The following is a 15,327-nucleotide window of genomic DNA, read 5'->3' on the forward strand; positions in this document are numbered from 1 at the left end:
GGGCATTATTTCATTTTTGTTTTTGCATATACATAATTAGAAAATCAAATTCTCAGATATATTGACTTTAGCTTGAGATTTGCAGTCATTTTATTGTTTCCGTTTATTTATATCGACGATTCGTGATTGGTCTTAGAAATATTTTTCAGATATAATGTTCCATTCAAAGCAAAAATTCAATTGTGGGTTAATAAACTTTCTGGAACAACAGAAATTATAGAGCAATGGATGACAGTTCAAAATTTATGGATATATTTGGAAGCTGTGTTTGTGGGAGGTGATATTGCAAAACAATTACCACAGGTTTGTTCCTAGATTACTCAGCGGTCGTTTATGTTCATAAAATGTTTAAGTTATTCACACCGAGCCTGCCATAATACTGAAATATATTTTCTGATGAAGCTTTCACAAGTTTTTCCATCAATCTTTGTGAAATGCATTCAAGATGTTGGGATAGCATTTTTCAAATTGATTGTATTAAGAAGATGCTGAATAAAATTGTGATATTTTCACAAGAGAAGAAATCTGCATATACCTTTTTGTTTATCAATATATCGCCTCACCCAGAGTGTAATAAATTCAGTAGGGAATGCCGAACCAGAAAGGGTTTAAGTCTTTAATAAAACAGTAGCTCTTTACATATCATTAGATATCAGTAGCTGCTTGTACAGACCTTGCTCGGAGTAAAATGTAAGTTGTATAAAATAATAAAGTGTTATTCTTAAATATTTCAGGAAGCTAAACGATTTTCTAACATAGATAAATCTTGGCAGAAGATAATGCAAAGAGCACATGAAACAACAAATGTTGTCAATTGTTGTGTAGGTGATGAAATGCTGTCACAACTGCTTCCACATTTGCTTGAGCAGCTTGAGATGTGTCAAAAGTCATTGACTGGTATTGCATAATTTCACAATATTTTGTTTCCTAAGCTGATTATATGTTTAGGAGTGAGTGACTTTTAAATTATCCTCAATCGACTAAAAATTATCTGAGCAATAACTTGATCTAATTGAATTTGAGAATGACAAACATATTATATTGTCGCATTTGTCAGATAATTAAAGACAGGATGCTTTGTAACATAATTCTGTTTTTTTGCTAGACTGCATGGTATTATGGGAAAAGTGGGTTTTTGACTTTTGATTCATCACATTTATATTGTACTATTATTTTATTTACTATTTACATTATGTACTACATTATATTTATATTTGTAAGTCAGTTCTTGCAAACTGTTTCTGCATGGAAGTTTATTTCTAAAAAATTAGTCTCATTATTGCACAAAATTTAATATCCCTTCCAATGTTACATAAGTATATATTGTTTTCAGGGTATTTGGAGAAAAAGCGACTTGTTTTTCCTAGATTCTTCTTTGTGTCTGATCCTGCTTTGCTAGAGATACTTGGACAAGCCAGTAATTCTCACAGTATTCAGGTACCAATAATATTTTGGCCTTTGCTTTGAAAAATATAAATAAAATGAAATCATGAGGGATTATACAACTTATTAATGGTCAAGTGTAGTACTTACTTTATGTACTTCTTGGCATGATCATTAGGGTGCAAATAGCAATTAAATTTTTCCAATTGAAAATTGTGTTTCTGATTTTCTGTGTAATATCACAGCAGTTTATTGGTTTAATCAAATTTTGAGATGTATATTATACACTGTAATAGAATTCATTTCCTTCACTATTAGCAGCTGTTTTGAAATTTTATGCAATATATTTAATTTTATTATTAACTTTTATTTCTTACATAAATATATCTATACACTAAGAACTATTTTCAAAATGTAATTTTGCAACAAATGTTCTTGCCTCTGAAAAATGGATTTTTGTATTTTGCTTCGTTAAGATGTTTACTACTTTCTTCATTATGAATGCTTTCATTTAGGCTCATTTACTTGGAATATTTGATAATGTCTGCACAGTGAGTTTTCATGAGAAGGATTATGATCGAATTATTGGTATAAACTCTCGTGAACAAGAGCATATTGATTTGGAAAAAGCGATTGTTGCTCAGGTGAAGTCATGATTTTTTTGAAAAGGCCATCATTTTAGTCAGTATGGCATGTAATCTATATTGGTTGTGGTGATTCAATACGCAACACAGTGCTCTAATTAGAGGTGCGGCCAGAATTATCATAAAGGGGTGTAGGGCTGAAAATGATAAATGTAGGGCCTCGAAAAATCCTCAACGATTCTGTTGAAGAGCCAATTTTTCAGCTGATGTTGAGTTTTTTGTTAATAAGATTGGACGATGTAAATCTGCTTGTTCAAAAACTCTTGGCATTTCATTTTATTGGTTAAAGTCTGCCTTTATAACAAGTGTATTGAAATTTGTTGAAACGGAATTTCTGGCCCTGATCTTGATGGATTATTTTCAAGTTAAAATATATAAATAAAGAATTTGATGCAGTTTAGTAATTCATAACAATCAATTAAAATTGTTTCACATTTGAAAGTTCGAAGTGATTGAAGCGCATCAAATATTTTTCGTTTTTTCAAAGCTCGGCTTGCATAGCCAATGAATGATGAAAACAATATTCCAAAAGCAAACTCTTAATATCATCTATTAATATTTTCAAATGGATGATATAAATCTTATATTCAAAAATAGGAACACTGGTATCACCAAATTAAAGTTAGACAGAAATTAACCTATTGTTTTAGGGTAATGTTGAAATTTGGTTGGGATCTCTGTTGAATGAAATCAAGCGAAGTGTTCATGGTGTGATTCGACAGGCTTTTTTTGGAATTGAAGATACGGCATTCAAGATGCTCGAGTTTCAGGTACTTTATAACAACTTTTTCACTACTATACCTAATTTCATTTAATGTGCTATACTATTTTTTAGCGATAAAACAAGTTTTGGATTGAATATTATCTTCAAAGCACTAATTATCACAGAATTTGAAGTAAATTGCTCATAAATTGCTTTCTACCATGAAAATATTACTATATACAACTGTTATGCTGGTAGTAATACCTGGTTATCATTCATCAAATCATATGTCTGATTGCAAAAATCATGATTTGTGAATATCTTTTATATCTTATGAATTTTTTTTTATTGATTTTTTAGACAACCTTAATAAAAATTAGGTCATATATGCTATTCTTTATATTCATATAGGCCAGGGATGGCGAACCACTGACCCGCGGGTCACAAAGTGACCCACCGCGTTTTATTCGTGATCGCCAAACGCACGAATAAAATAAAAAAAATGCTAACATATCTGTAATGAATGAGAAATATAGTACCTTGATATAAGGCTTTATTCAACTTAAATTTAAAGCACTCTTAGAATGAATCTAAAGTAAAATATAACACAAGTAAATGTTATTAAACAAGAAAACAAATACATAGCAAATTGGTGATGTTAGCAGTAGTAGGCTCAATAGTTAAATGAATAAAGTTGAAAGAATTAACACACTACATCTACAGCACAGCAATGATTGGTGTCTGATTTAAAACGCCCCAGCAATTATCGCTGGGCTGCAGCTGTATAAACAAATATATACATTGAGCTGCATTTACAAGTTATCACAATATCAGTACTCAAAATTGATAAAACCGGCCTTAAATTAATTTAACAATAACTAAACTATTATAATGTACCGTCAGTTGGGAAGTCAGGGCTGCGATCACTCATATTCAAATTATTAATTTCTGGGTCGGTATGGTAATTTTCAAAACCTCTAATCTTGGACGCATGTCTGCACCGCTGTGTATCGTTTTTCAGCTATTGGCTATGATATCGTTTATGACATAACAATGCAATTGATATGTTCATTTCTCACACCGTTTGTCTCTTTCGGAAGCGCCTACAATGCTGTGGAAAAAAAATAACACTATCAGAGTGGAATTCCCTCCAAACTCTTTGGAATCGTAAAATAATTTGCTGCATCATCCTAAACGTTTTTGGTAATTCATATGCGTGTTTTCGTACTCTAATTTCATAAAGTCGAGTGCCATAAAAAGTCCCAGATGAAAGTGCTGCATAAGTAAAGCCCAAAATACACCAACACCAACAGAAGCCTTTAAGATTAGTTCTAGAATATTCTTAACAATACAAACATTGATCAAATATCTGTGACCCACTCTCTTCTGTTCCGCGATAAAAATATTATTTTTGACCCATTCATTGAAAAAGGTTCGCCATCCCTGATATATGCTATTCACGATTCTTTATTCAATCAATATGTTGTTGTTTCATAATCTCACATATTCTGACTTGAGTTTACTTTATTTTTCTATCACCTATTAGGCTATTACCCAATTATTATTATCATTTTTAGAACATTTTCCCAGCTCAGATAGGTCTTCTCGGAATTCAGATGATTTGGACAAGGGACAGTGAAAAAGCATTGAAAAATGCTAAATCTGATAAAAAGGTACTTGAAATATAATTTTAACTTATTTTTTTAACTTTAACAAAAAAAATGATATTTTAAAAATACTGTTTTACTACTTTAGATGTTCTCATCATTGATACCATAATAAAAATATATTTGTCAAAATTGTTTTGATATTTTCAAGTATTGAGCCTTGATTTATGTTGCATTGAGTTTCTCAACGTCTTCATTAAATTTAGATAATGCAAACAACCAATCAATATTTTTTGGATATGTTGAATGAATTGATTCAAGTAACAACTCGAGACCTGACCAAGATGGAACGTGTTAAGTTCGAAACTCTTGTAACAATTCATGTTCATCAAAGAGATATATTTGATGATCTGGTAAGTTTACAGCAGATGTTTTTATTGTGGTATTTATTATTCATTCAATTTTCACATCACAGTAGGATATAGTGAACCGACATAGGATAGTCTACAGTGTGGGGGCATGCGTATACATCAATTATGAGGCAATTATAATACCTAAGAGGCTTAATAAAAGATGAGCATATATTTGAGCAGAGCAAAATTTAAACCATTGCATGTCATATTCTATAGTGCAGAATATCCCAGTTCATAGCTTTTGTGAACAATAAATAGAAAGTTTAGGAGGTCTATGTGAATATAAATGCAAAGCATCTATATAGCAAGGCTACAGGGAATAATTGGAGGTATATAAAATATATATATATGGGCTTCTACAGGATCTACTGCAATACAAACAAAATATGAATATACTCTGTGAACATGCAGTTTTTTTCCTCTTGATATTGCTATGTGTGTTGCAACTGTGGAAAAATTTAAAATTAAGCATTTCGTTTATATGAAGTCACGTAAACAAGAGAAAAATAGCATTTCAATGTGTCTGTATCATTCATATTGAAGCTTCAAATATTATATTATAGGTGAGAATGCATATCAAATCACCTATCGACTTTGAATGGTTGAAACAGTCAAGATTTTATTTTCAAGAAGATACAGATAAATGTGTTGTGTCTATTACTGATGTTGATCATAGTTATCAAAATGAATATCTTGGATGCACTGATAGACTTGTTATAACTCCACTCACTGACAGGTTGGATATATCATTAAAGAATATTTTGAATAATAAAGCTTATTTGAAATTATTTATGCGACGAATTGCTTCAATTTATTTGTTGTTATTAGTTTTTTTGGTTGTATGTATTCTTGGTATATATCAGAATTCAATATGTAGATTTTACATAAACTATTTTATAAACACTTCCTATGATAAAAAAATGATGTATTGTAATGTTTTTTTGTTTCTATCTATTCTGTTTTTGCTCTATCTTAGAAACGTTTGTTAATATAATTGTGTCGACTCCTGTTCAACTAACACTATGATAACAATGAACCACCAATCTGGAACCATTATAAATCCTTCTATAACTCTTAATAGGCATTTTAATAATATTTTTTCAGCAAATATTATTTATCAAATAATACAGGTGCTACATCACACTTGCCCAGGCTCTTGGAATGAGTTTAGGAGGAGCACCTGCAGGCCCTGCTGGAACTGGAAAAACAGAAACAACCAAGGATATGGGGAAATGCCTTGGAAAATATGTTGTTGTTTTCAATTGTTCTGATCAAATGGATTATCGTGGATTAGGGAGAATCTACAAAGGTATGTTTCGTGAGTTTACTTTTTCTCAAACCTTTGGAGTTTATTTTCAAAGATATTCCATGTTCAGATAAAAGAGTTTCTGTGAATAGTAATTGAAAATTGTCTTCTGTTAATCATGAGATAATAAATACGGTAGTTAGGAATGTACAAAGAATTTAGTTGAATAAAATTCAGAATTATTACTACACGAATGCCGTTTTTGAATATTCATTTAGGTTGAAATTGGTGTCATTTATATTCAGCTGAACATATTAGATAGTAGTATTAGTTATATTAGATAGTATATTTGTTAATTTCTTTCAAACATTTAACATTTTCTGTTCAAATTATTTTAAAATTAGGTCAATAATTTTTGCTATTTTTGTATTTGATTCATTTCATATAATTATTTTTTTTATAGGACTTGCTCAATCAGGATCTTGGGGTTGTTTTGATGAATTTAATCGCATTGAATTGCCTGTGCTGTCAGTTGCTGCTCAGCAGATTTCAATAGTTCTTGTTGCTAAGAAAGAAAGGAAGAGACAATTTATATTCACTGATGGTGATGTTGTTTCCCTGAATCCTGAATTTGGATTGTTTTTGACCATGGTAATAATGCATATTCATAATATTTTTCTTCATGATAATATGTTGCTTGTTGTTCTATTTAAATTGTTTTGTGTTTTTATTGCGTAACAAATTAATCATGTTCACCATGATAAGAATGTTCGAAAAAAAATCATTTTCATACTAATATTTGATTATTGTTTACTTTTCATATTTATATAATTGAAAGACAGTTATTCAATAATCAAGGAATATTTGTGATTTTGCTTGTGTTGACTTCTTATTCTTGAGTATCATTGTTTCAGAATCCAGGATATGCTGGAAGACAAGAACTACCAGAAAATTTGAAAATTAATTTTCGTCTAGTTGCCATGATGGTTCCAGATCGACAAATTATAATGAGAGTAAAATTGGCTGCATGTGGATTTGTTGAAAATATTCATTTATCAAGAAAATTTTATACTTTGTATAAGCTTTGTGAAGAACAACTTACCAAACAGGTTATATAGTCGGAGAATTTAAATTACCGTAGTTTATCTAGATAAATTTATATCTTGAAAGTGCAAATACTGTTTTTTTACGAAACTACTACCTACTTGATATGCAAGAAAATGATAAAGGATATGTGCTTTATTCAAATTAATTCTAACACTATCATCTTGAAAATTAGTTTGTGTTGTCCATGAAACTCTTTTCTGCTGTAGCCTGATTTGTGAGTATTTTTTGATGCCTCTTTTCTGCAACTTAATGTGAGATGGTATGAAAAACCCGACTGATAAACTAAATATGAAATTTCCCCAACTTATAAATTTTTTGAGATTTTTGTTTTCACCTTGTTACTGTGCAGGTACATTATGATTTTGGGTTACGTAATATTTTATCGGTATTGCGAACTCTCGGTGCAAGTAAACGATCAAATCCTGAAGATTCTGAAATGACTATTGTAATGAGAATTTTGCGGGATATGAATTTATCAAAACTTGTTGACGAAGATGAACCTTTATTCCTATCACTGATAAATGATTTGTTTCCTGGAATTATACTCGATAAAGTTGGTTATCCTGCAGTTGAAGCTGCAATACTACATCAGGTATTTGTTCATTTATCTAATCAAGAAATGTGCTTTTACCATACACTGAAACATATAAAAAAATTAATGTGAACTAATGTAAAACATACTAGCTGAGAAATAGTGGAGTGTGGTAAGACTAAGTGAAAAACAATTTTCACCTCAAGTTTTTGCAAAGAATAGGCTTAAAGAAAATGCTGGTCAGAAACATTGGTAGTCTGGTTAGCAAATCCCATACCTGACCTTGAAACTGATTATGGATGCTGTTTTTGGAATCATACCCTGTTTGATTGGTGCTATTTAAAATTCCGGCCAAAGCATTGTGAGAGAATTAGTTTACTTATGTAGGATGTTTGAAATCAGCTATAAAACATGATACCAAAACTTTCTCACCACTATCATGAGAGTACTACGTTTCATTGCCTTGTTTGATACATATCAAAATCATATTTTGAGAATATGGGGATGGCAAAAAAATTTCTACCCAAATGCTATGGTTTGAGTTCTGGAACTATATGCAAATGCCTATTAGTTTATTCCGGTCGTTAACTACATTTGTGATAATGTGCAACAATATCTGGTATTCTCATTTTTTCATACGAAAGGTGAAATGTACTTGACAAATGCAAGTGTAATTTTTACTCTGTATCTTGCTTTTTCAAAAACAATTATCGATTCTTATGCATATCCACACACAGTTAGCTAAGTAATTGCCCCCATTATCAGGTTGAAGAATTTGGTTTGATATTTCATCCACCTTGGGTATTGAAGTTGATTCAATTGTATGAGACACAAAGAGTACGACATGGTATGATGACATTAGGACCAAGTGGATCTGGTAAAACAACATGCATCCATACGTTGATGAAAACAATGACTGAATGTGGCAGGTTTGTCAGGGGGAAATTGGCTTCGAACTACTACATTGAATTTGGTATATTAGTTGTTATTACCAGCTGAGATGAAAGTCATTAGCTTATGCTTTTTTTAAATTTTTTTATTCCAGCATATATATTCCTAATCAATTCACATTTTTCAAATTCTAGTTACAACATAATTAAAATTTATTGGGTATTTGGGTTTAATATGTGTATGCGAACGTAAAGATGAGTTTGTTTTAATTTATTACTAGTAATTAAAATAAATCTGTCATATTTCAGCCCTCACAGAGAAATGCGAATGAATCCAAAAGCTATCACTGCATCACAAATGTTTGGACTGCTTGATGTGGCAACAAATGATTGGACTGATGGTATTTTTAGTACATTGTGGAGAAGAACTCATAAAACTAAAAAGGTACTTTAATGTTACAGTTGTTGTCCAATGCATTGGCCATCACATCTATCTACTTCGCATGAAATCAATAGTATTTTCAGATAATATGGGAATGCAAGCATAGTAAGATATTGTTAAAATTAAGACTGCCTGGTAGAAGTGTTATAACTTATTACATGTGGAAAAAAATTGACAATATTTCCAAATACACATTCAGAACGAAAATGTTTGGTTGGTTTTGGATGGACCTGTTGATGCAATATGGATTGAAAATTTGAATTCTGTGTTGGATGACAATAAAACCCTGACTCTTGCTAATGGAGATCGTATACCAATGGCACCAAACTGCAAAATTATATTTGAACCTCATAATATTGATAATGCCTCACCAGCAACAGTTTCAAGGAATGGTGTGTATTTTGAAATCACCTGATGGATACTGATAAGTAGAATTCAATTTTCATTGCAATTTGTATAAAAATCCATCATTTTCATTATGGGTGTTTTCTCTGTACTGACTGTGCAAATATTTATTCTACAGAAATAATAAAAAACTTCTGATAAAAAATATTTTATAGGATGATCATAATATGATCATTCATAAGGGATTTCTCTGTAGGTGAGGATTACAACCAAATGTCTTTTTGTTGTTTGCCTGCAAAACATTATTAGAAAAGGGAATAGTTAAAACAGTATTTGTGCTTGAGATAATATAAACTATGTCATTGGGTGTTGGGTTACCTAATATATAATATTAATGATACAAATACAATAATACAAGTACTTTGATTTCTTTTTGTAAAGTATGGGACATTCATCCCTATGCTGATGTCATTTTCCTTCCATGCTGAATAATATGATATACACTTGTTTCAATATTTCAGGAATGGTCTATATGAGTTCGTCTATTATGGACTGGGAACCGATCACGAAAGCGTGGTTGAAAAATTTTCCAAATCTAATGTCTGAAGTTTTACTTCCTGCTTTTGAATCTGTTTTTCCGGGTAATTAGTAATTGTCATCATTTGTTTAAAGTCTAAATTCCTAGATTTTATCAAATGTTATATTCATCGACAAAAATTTTGATATTCGTGGTCTATCATTTATTTTTGTAACCAATTATCATTTATACAAGTATTAATTAGATCAATACAAGATGTTGCATGTGTTTTCTGTAAAGCCTTGATCGAATTTAAATAATTAAATTATTCTAATAACATTAATCTTTTTGCAAAAGAATTGTTTTAGCTTGTGTGATTTTGCCTTTTTGTCAGCAACATATCAATATATGTCCACAATGCTTTTTCCAACAATGGACTTGCTCGAATGTATGTATGTGCAACAGGCATTGAAACTAATCAATGGTCTTCTCCCTGAAGCAGAAGATGGATATAAGCATATGAAAAAATCACATCTCGAGAGGTATAACAGATATTTATTTGATTTTTTGTTCTTTTGAAAATTGATCGAATTGATGAAGTATGTGAGATTTACTTTTTAATTTGTTTTATGTTGTAAAGGCTTGTTAATATAAACAACGAAAAAACACAGTACGATTATTTAATGCCACAGAAGAACATAGGTTCATTACCCAACCATAAGTTGTTTTTCAGGCTCTTTTTGTTTGCCATTATGTGGTCTCTTGGTGCATTACTCGAATTACCTGATCGTGAAAAACTTCAAACTTTTTTGTATGAACATAAGAAACAGCATGGTGTTCCGGATTTGCCTGCAATGCCAGAAGGTAAAACCATATTTCTTCTTTGATAATACACAGACAAATTCTAGCATATGAATCATGAGACATTAGTAGTCTCTGTGTATGTCTTGTATAGCTGATTTCCATTCCTCTCTCACGTCGCCAGAAGCTTTTTCACGTCAGTGTTTCAGATTCAGATCTCTAAATTTGTTTTGAAAGTACCGGTAATTTTCGTCTACGGGTCGTCCAATCACAGCATACTTTTATTTGATTAGCACGATTTGTATTTTTTTTTTCAAATTTCCATTCACATGAGTTTTTGAATTTTACATAAAGCACTAATTTGCAGATAGATGCATTCAAAAAAATAGTGATTAATCATAGGCAGATAAGGTGATAAAACCGAAACAGAATAGACACAGTCTTGCTATTATCACTTTATATCCACTGGTTATTGCATCGCTTGGGTTGAAGAGTCATTCAGAATACGACCTTCATTATCACTAAATTAACCCTTTGCTGGCCATAATAGTAAATTGCATGGACATTCTTCTACCGATACCTGATTATAACAAACTTTTCCATATAAATTATTAAGAATAAGACTGTTATGTGTGAAAAGTATGGTACTCCTGTAATATGCAAACCAAGATGGCGGACACCGGAACGTATTATGTGTACCAGGTTAGGGTTAGGCCATAATTTTAGATACAAATACTATGGGAGTCACTTGGCTAGTCCTTGAACACGTAATAGAACTAAAATTTAAAACAAATTGGTGTGGAGCATGCTGAAGAGTTGAGTGGATGGAAGTTGAAAACTGATTCACATCGATAAAAATAAAAAACTCATATTGTTCTGATTTCAGGAGAATCACATACTATATTTGAATATATGGTGAATGATCATGGTGAATGGGAACACTGGTCAAAGAGACTTCCTGTGTATGAATATCCAACTGACAGTGTGCCTGAGTATTTATCAATACTTGTTCCAAATGTAGATAATGTTCGAATGGACTTCCTAATGCATAATATCATGAAACAGGTCAGAAAATTTCCACTTTCAAATCCGCTCGTTTCCAGGCCAAACTCAATTTGCGAGTACCGGTAGTTTGTAGTTATCCATGAAATTGCTTAAAAAATAATTAGCTGTCCAATAACGAACGGTTTTTCAAAATGAATCCTTAAATGGCTTGTGCTTCATGAACGAGGCAGGTTCACTTTCCCCCCACAGTTTGTCAAGGAATGTAAAAAGATTAAACTTATTTCATAATTAAATTTTCATATTATCCTCATATTTAATTTCAAGGAAAAGGCTGTATTGCTGATAGGTGAGCAAGGAACTGCAAAAACTGTGATGATCAAAAGTTATATGAATGTTCAGTACAATCCAGAAGTTCATATGACGAAATCATTGAATTTTTCATCAGCAACTACCCCACTTATGTTTCAGGTTTTATTCTGATTTATATTATATTTATTGAATAACACAGTTCATGAAAAATTAACATTAGGTTCTGTTTATGAATAAATTACATAGGATTAAATGAGTATGATGAAATTTTGTATGGAATATTTTTATTCTCTCCTTCTTAGGTGTGACTAACAAAATTTGTATGATCAGTGGAGGAATATGTATTGAAAATGTATGAAACAATGCAATCTCTCTCAAAATTGCACCTTTTTTACAGTATATTATACGAGTCTTTAAAATATTAAGTATCAGATATTATATATCCACTTCTCACACTTGCAGTTGCAAAAGTAACATATTGGAAAGGTTTGAATTTTGCTGAAGCTATTATTCTCATGCCAGAATATTTGAAGTTACTTTATATTTTTATAAATTAGAGAACGATTGAGAGTTATGTTGATAAAAGAGTCGGAACCACATTTGGCCCTCCAGCAGGTAAAAAAATGACAGTGTTCGTTGACGATATCAATATGCCAATTATTAATGAATGGGGCGATCAAATTACAAACGAAATTGTTCGACAACTAATGGAAGCCAAAGGGTTCTTCAAGTAGGTTTGATTTTGTGTCAGTAATTTAATGTTTTTACCGTATTTTGAATCACTGAAAATATGTTAGTCAGAGCTGTTTATTCAATAAACACTTTGTTAAAAAAAATATAATATAAGTGATATTTTACTATAAAATTGAAAATGTATTTTACTCATACTAGAAAATTGAATCTCTTCACTTGTAATATGATAGGTTTTGGCAATATTTTTCAGTATATGAGCCACAAGCAGGAATCCAGAAATATGTGCGAGTCTCAAAATGTCCCAGTTCTAACTTCTTTTATATTATCGACTTCAACAAATTTTTTTCACTACATGTCAATTCAAACTCATGTTCAAACAAATTCATGTTTCAGTTTTCATTTTTAATGTGTGACTATTATTACATAATATCTTGTCTTTCTGTCTTGTAAATTTGTGAATATGAAGCCCAAATTGTGCCTCTTGAAAGCTGCATTGTATTTATTCAATCTACAGTTAGATGCCAGGAAACTACTTCTTTTATTTTACTTTTTCATGATTTTCATTTCAGCCTGGAAAAACCAGGAGATTTCACAAACATAGTTGATATTCAATTTGTTGCTGCAATGATACAACCTGGTGGTGGAAGGAATGATATTCCTCAAAGATTGAAGAGGCAGTTCACTATTTTCAATTGCACTTTACCATCAAATGCTTCAATTGATAAAATATTTTCAACAATTGGATGTGGATATTTTTGTGAGGTATAGTTTACTTTAATATCTTCTCGGACAACAGCTAGCAAGTTGGCATGATTTTGTTAATTGCATTTTCGAAAATTGGTATTTTTTACTCCTAAATTGAATATCAGTTATAATCTTTTAATCAATTATGACAAAAGTTTGTGAGGTTCAAAATGAAATGAAAAAGCTGTATTCGTCATTTTAAAATTTGCCTTTTCACGCCAACATGATAAATTATGAGTAATTCGATCTAATCCATGGGTCTAATCCATGGGTCGACAACCTTTAGCATTGAAAGAGCCATTTAGCATCCTTTTCGTCAAAATCAAACTTACTCATAACCGCAACATCTACTCTAGTGTCAGTGGCTCTTAAAACTTTTGGAAAACCATTTACGATGCAATAATCTAGTTCTTACTAAGAAGAATTATGAATGATCCAATAATTCAGTTTACGACAAAATGAAAGGAACCTGGAAAATGAATAGAAAAACTTTGTTTTTGCAGATTTGAATCAGTTACTCAATTAGGATTTCAATTTGACTTCTTCTTTATTTCACTTTAGTTTTGATCAGGTAATTTGTTGCTTGTAATTCCAGGAAAGAAACTTCACTCAGACTGTCACGTCACTGATAGTGAAGTTAGTTCCTGCAACCCGTAGACTATGGCAAGTGGTGAAAGGAAAAATGCTACCAACTCCAGCTAAATTTCACTATATATTTAATCTTCGTGATTTGAGTAGGATATGGCAGGTACTGTATACTAATGGGATCATTATTTAATATTGTACCTGATGTGCTGTTCTTCTTTGTGGAATTCTTTTTTATTACCTGGATTTTGTGTCTAATATTTTTGTGTTAACTCACTTTACAAAAAAAGTCAGAACACAAGTAAATATCCATTGCCTGTTAATTTAGATTGCATTGTTTTTACATTATTAAGTAGCATTATATTTGATCCATGGATATTATAATTAGCTTTATTCAATGATTTGGCATTGTATCTTCTACGATGTATATATTAGTTATTCTATTTTATTTTGTTCTGTGCTGAAAATATTGAAATAATGTTAGTTATGATTTATTACAGGGTATGCTTCAAATGACAAGTGAAGTTGGAACATCTGAGGAAACTATCATTTTACTCTGGAAGCATGAATGTACAAGAGTGATAGCTGATAGATTTGTTAACTCTCAAGACACTGCATGGTTTCACAAAGCTTTAAAAAATGTATTCAGACATTTATCGATTTATAGCGACTGATGAAAAAATGCTTTTTCTCCAAATTCCAGAAGTGTATTATATAGTAGTTTAGGTTTCCACAAAAAAAAAAAAAACATGCGCTTTCAATTGTTCTTCTATTTCTAAATCTTGTAAAATCCTGTTAGGATTCTGCATGTCTCAAATGTCATTGGTAACAGAGATCCTTGAAGGTGCTTATGATTATTACGAGTTCATTATATTCTTTGCTAAGAATTTTCTCAAACTGTGACCACATTTATAAACGATGGTATGATAGCCACATCTTTGTAGGTTCTATTACAGATTGATAGATCTAATCCAAGTGATCCTTGGCACTCACAAATAGTTTTGTTTGTAGTACATACTGATAGCTATACATTGGGATACAGAATATGGCATCTAAGCAATATATCTGCAAGAAGTACTTTTGGCAAAACCAACCTTTATATTACAAACATTCATTGTGTGTATTCACAGTTTATTTTATGCATCTTCGATTAGTTTATTATTTGTCTTGTTTTGACATTATTAACACATCACTTTTTTATGATAGGTTGGGACAGAAATTCTTGGGGCTGAATTTTCATCTCATTTAGCAAAAGAACCATATTTTGTTGATTTTCTTCGTGATGCCCCAGAGATGACTGGTATGAATGCATGCATGCGGTCTTTGGTGATTTTATGAATTCTTAGTTACACGCAACAAAA

At 31.1% G+C, this 15,327-nt stretch overlaps 1 protein-coding gene across 1 annotated transcript in view; it reads left to right on the forward strand.

Annotated features, from left to right (window-relative positions):
• Positions 1-15,327, forward strand: part of LOC120342287 (dynein axonemal heavy chain 8-like) — a 64,774-nt gene that overhangs the window by 23,253 nt on the left and 26,194 nt on the right. The window contains exons 32-56 of the mRNA XM_039411061.2: positions 150-303; positions 735-897; positions 1,334-1,437; positions 1,899-2,027; positions 2,678-2,797; positions 4,308-4,403; positions 4,604-4,750; positions 5,314-5,486; positions 5,881-6,059; positions 6,460-6,647; positions 6,911-7,105; positions 7,453-7,695; positions 8,401-8,564; positions 8,835-8,970; positions 9,167-9,359; positions 9,834-9,953; positions 10,224-10,371; positions 10,563-10,693; positions 11,517-11,695; positions 11,960-12,103; positions 12,502-12,674; positions 13,207-13,399; positions 13,977-14,129; positions 14,467-14,607; positions 15,173-15,266. Of these exons, the coding sequence (XP_039266995.2) occupies positions 150-303; positions 735-897; positions 1,334-1,437; positions 1,899-2,027; positions 2,678-2,797; positions 4,308-4,403; positions 4,604-4,750; positions 5,314-5,486; positions 5,881-6,059; positions 6,460-6,647; positions 6,911-7,105; positions 7,453-7,695; positions 8,401-8,564; positions 8,835-8,970; positions 9,167-9,359; positions 9,834-9,953; positions 10,224-10,371; positions 10,563-10,693; positions 11,517-11,695; positions 11,960-12,103; positions 12,502-12,674; positions 13,207-13,399; positions 13,977-14,129; positions 14,467-14,607; positions 15,173-15,266 (3,860 nt within the window). The remainder of the gene's footprint in view (positions 1-149; positions 304-734; positions 898-1,333; positions 1,438-1,898; positions 2,028-2,677; positions 2,798-4,307; positions 4,404-4,603; positions 4,751-5,313; positions 5,487-5,880; positions 6,060-6,459; positions 6,648-6,910; positions 7,106-7,452; positions 7,696-8,400; positions 8,565-8,834; positions 8,971-9,166; positions 9,360-9,833; positions 9,954-10,223; positions 10,372-10,562; positions 10,694-11,516; positions 11,696-11,959; positions 12,104-12,501; positions 12,675-13,206; positions 13,400-13,976; positions 14,130-14,466; positions 14,608-15,172; positions 15,267-15,327) is intronic.

This window comes from Styela clava, chromosome 1, assembly GCF_964204865.1.
Source record: "Styela clava chromosome 1, kaStyClav1.hap1.2, whole genome shotgun sequence".
NCBI classification, from domain to species: Eukaryota; Metazoa; Chordata; class Ascidiacea; order Stolidobranchia; family Styelidae; genus Styela; species Styela clava.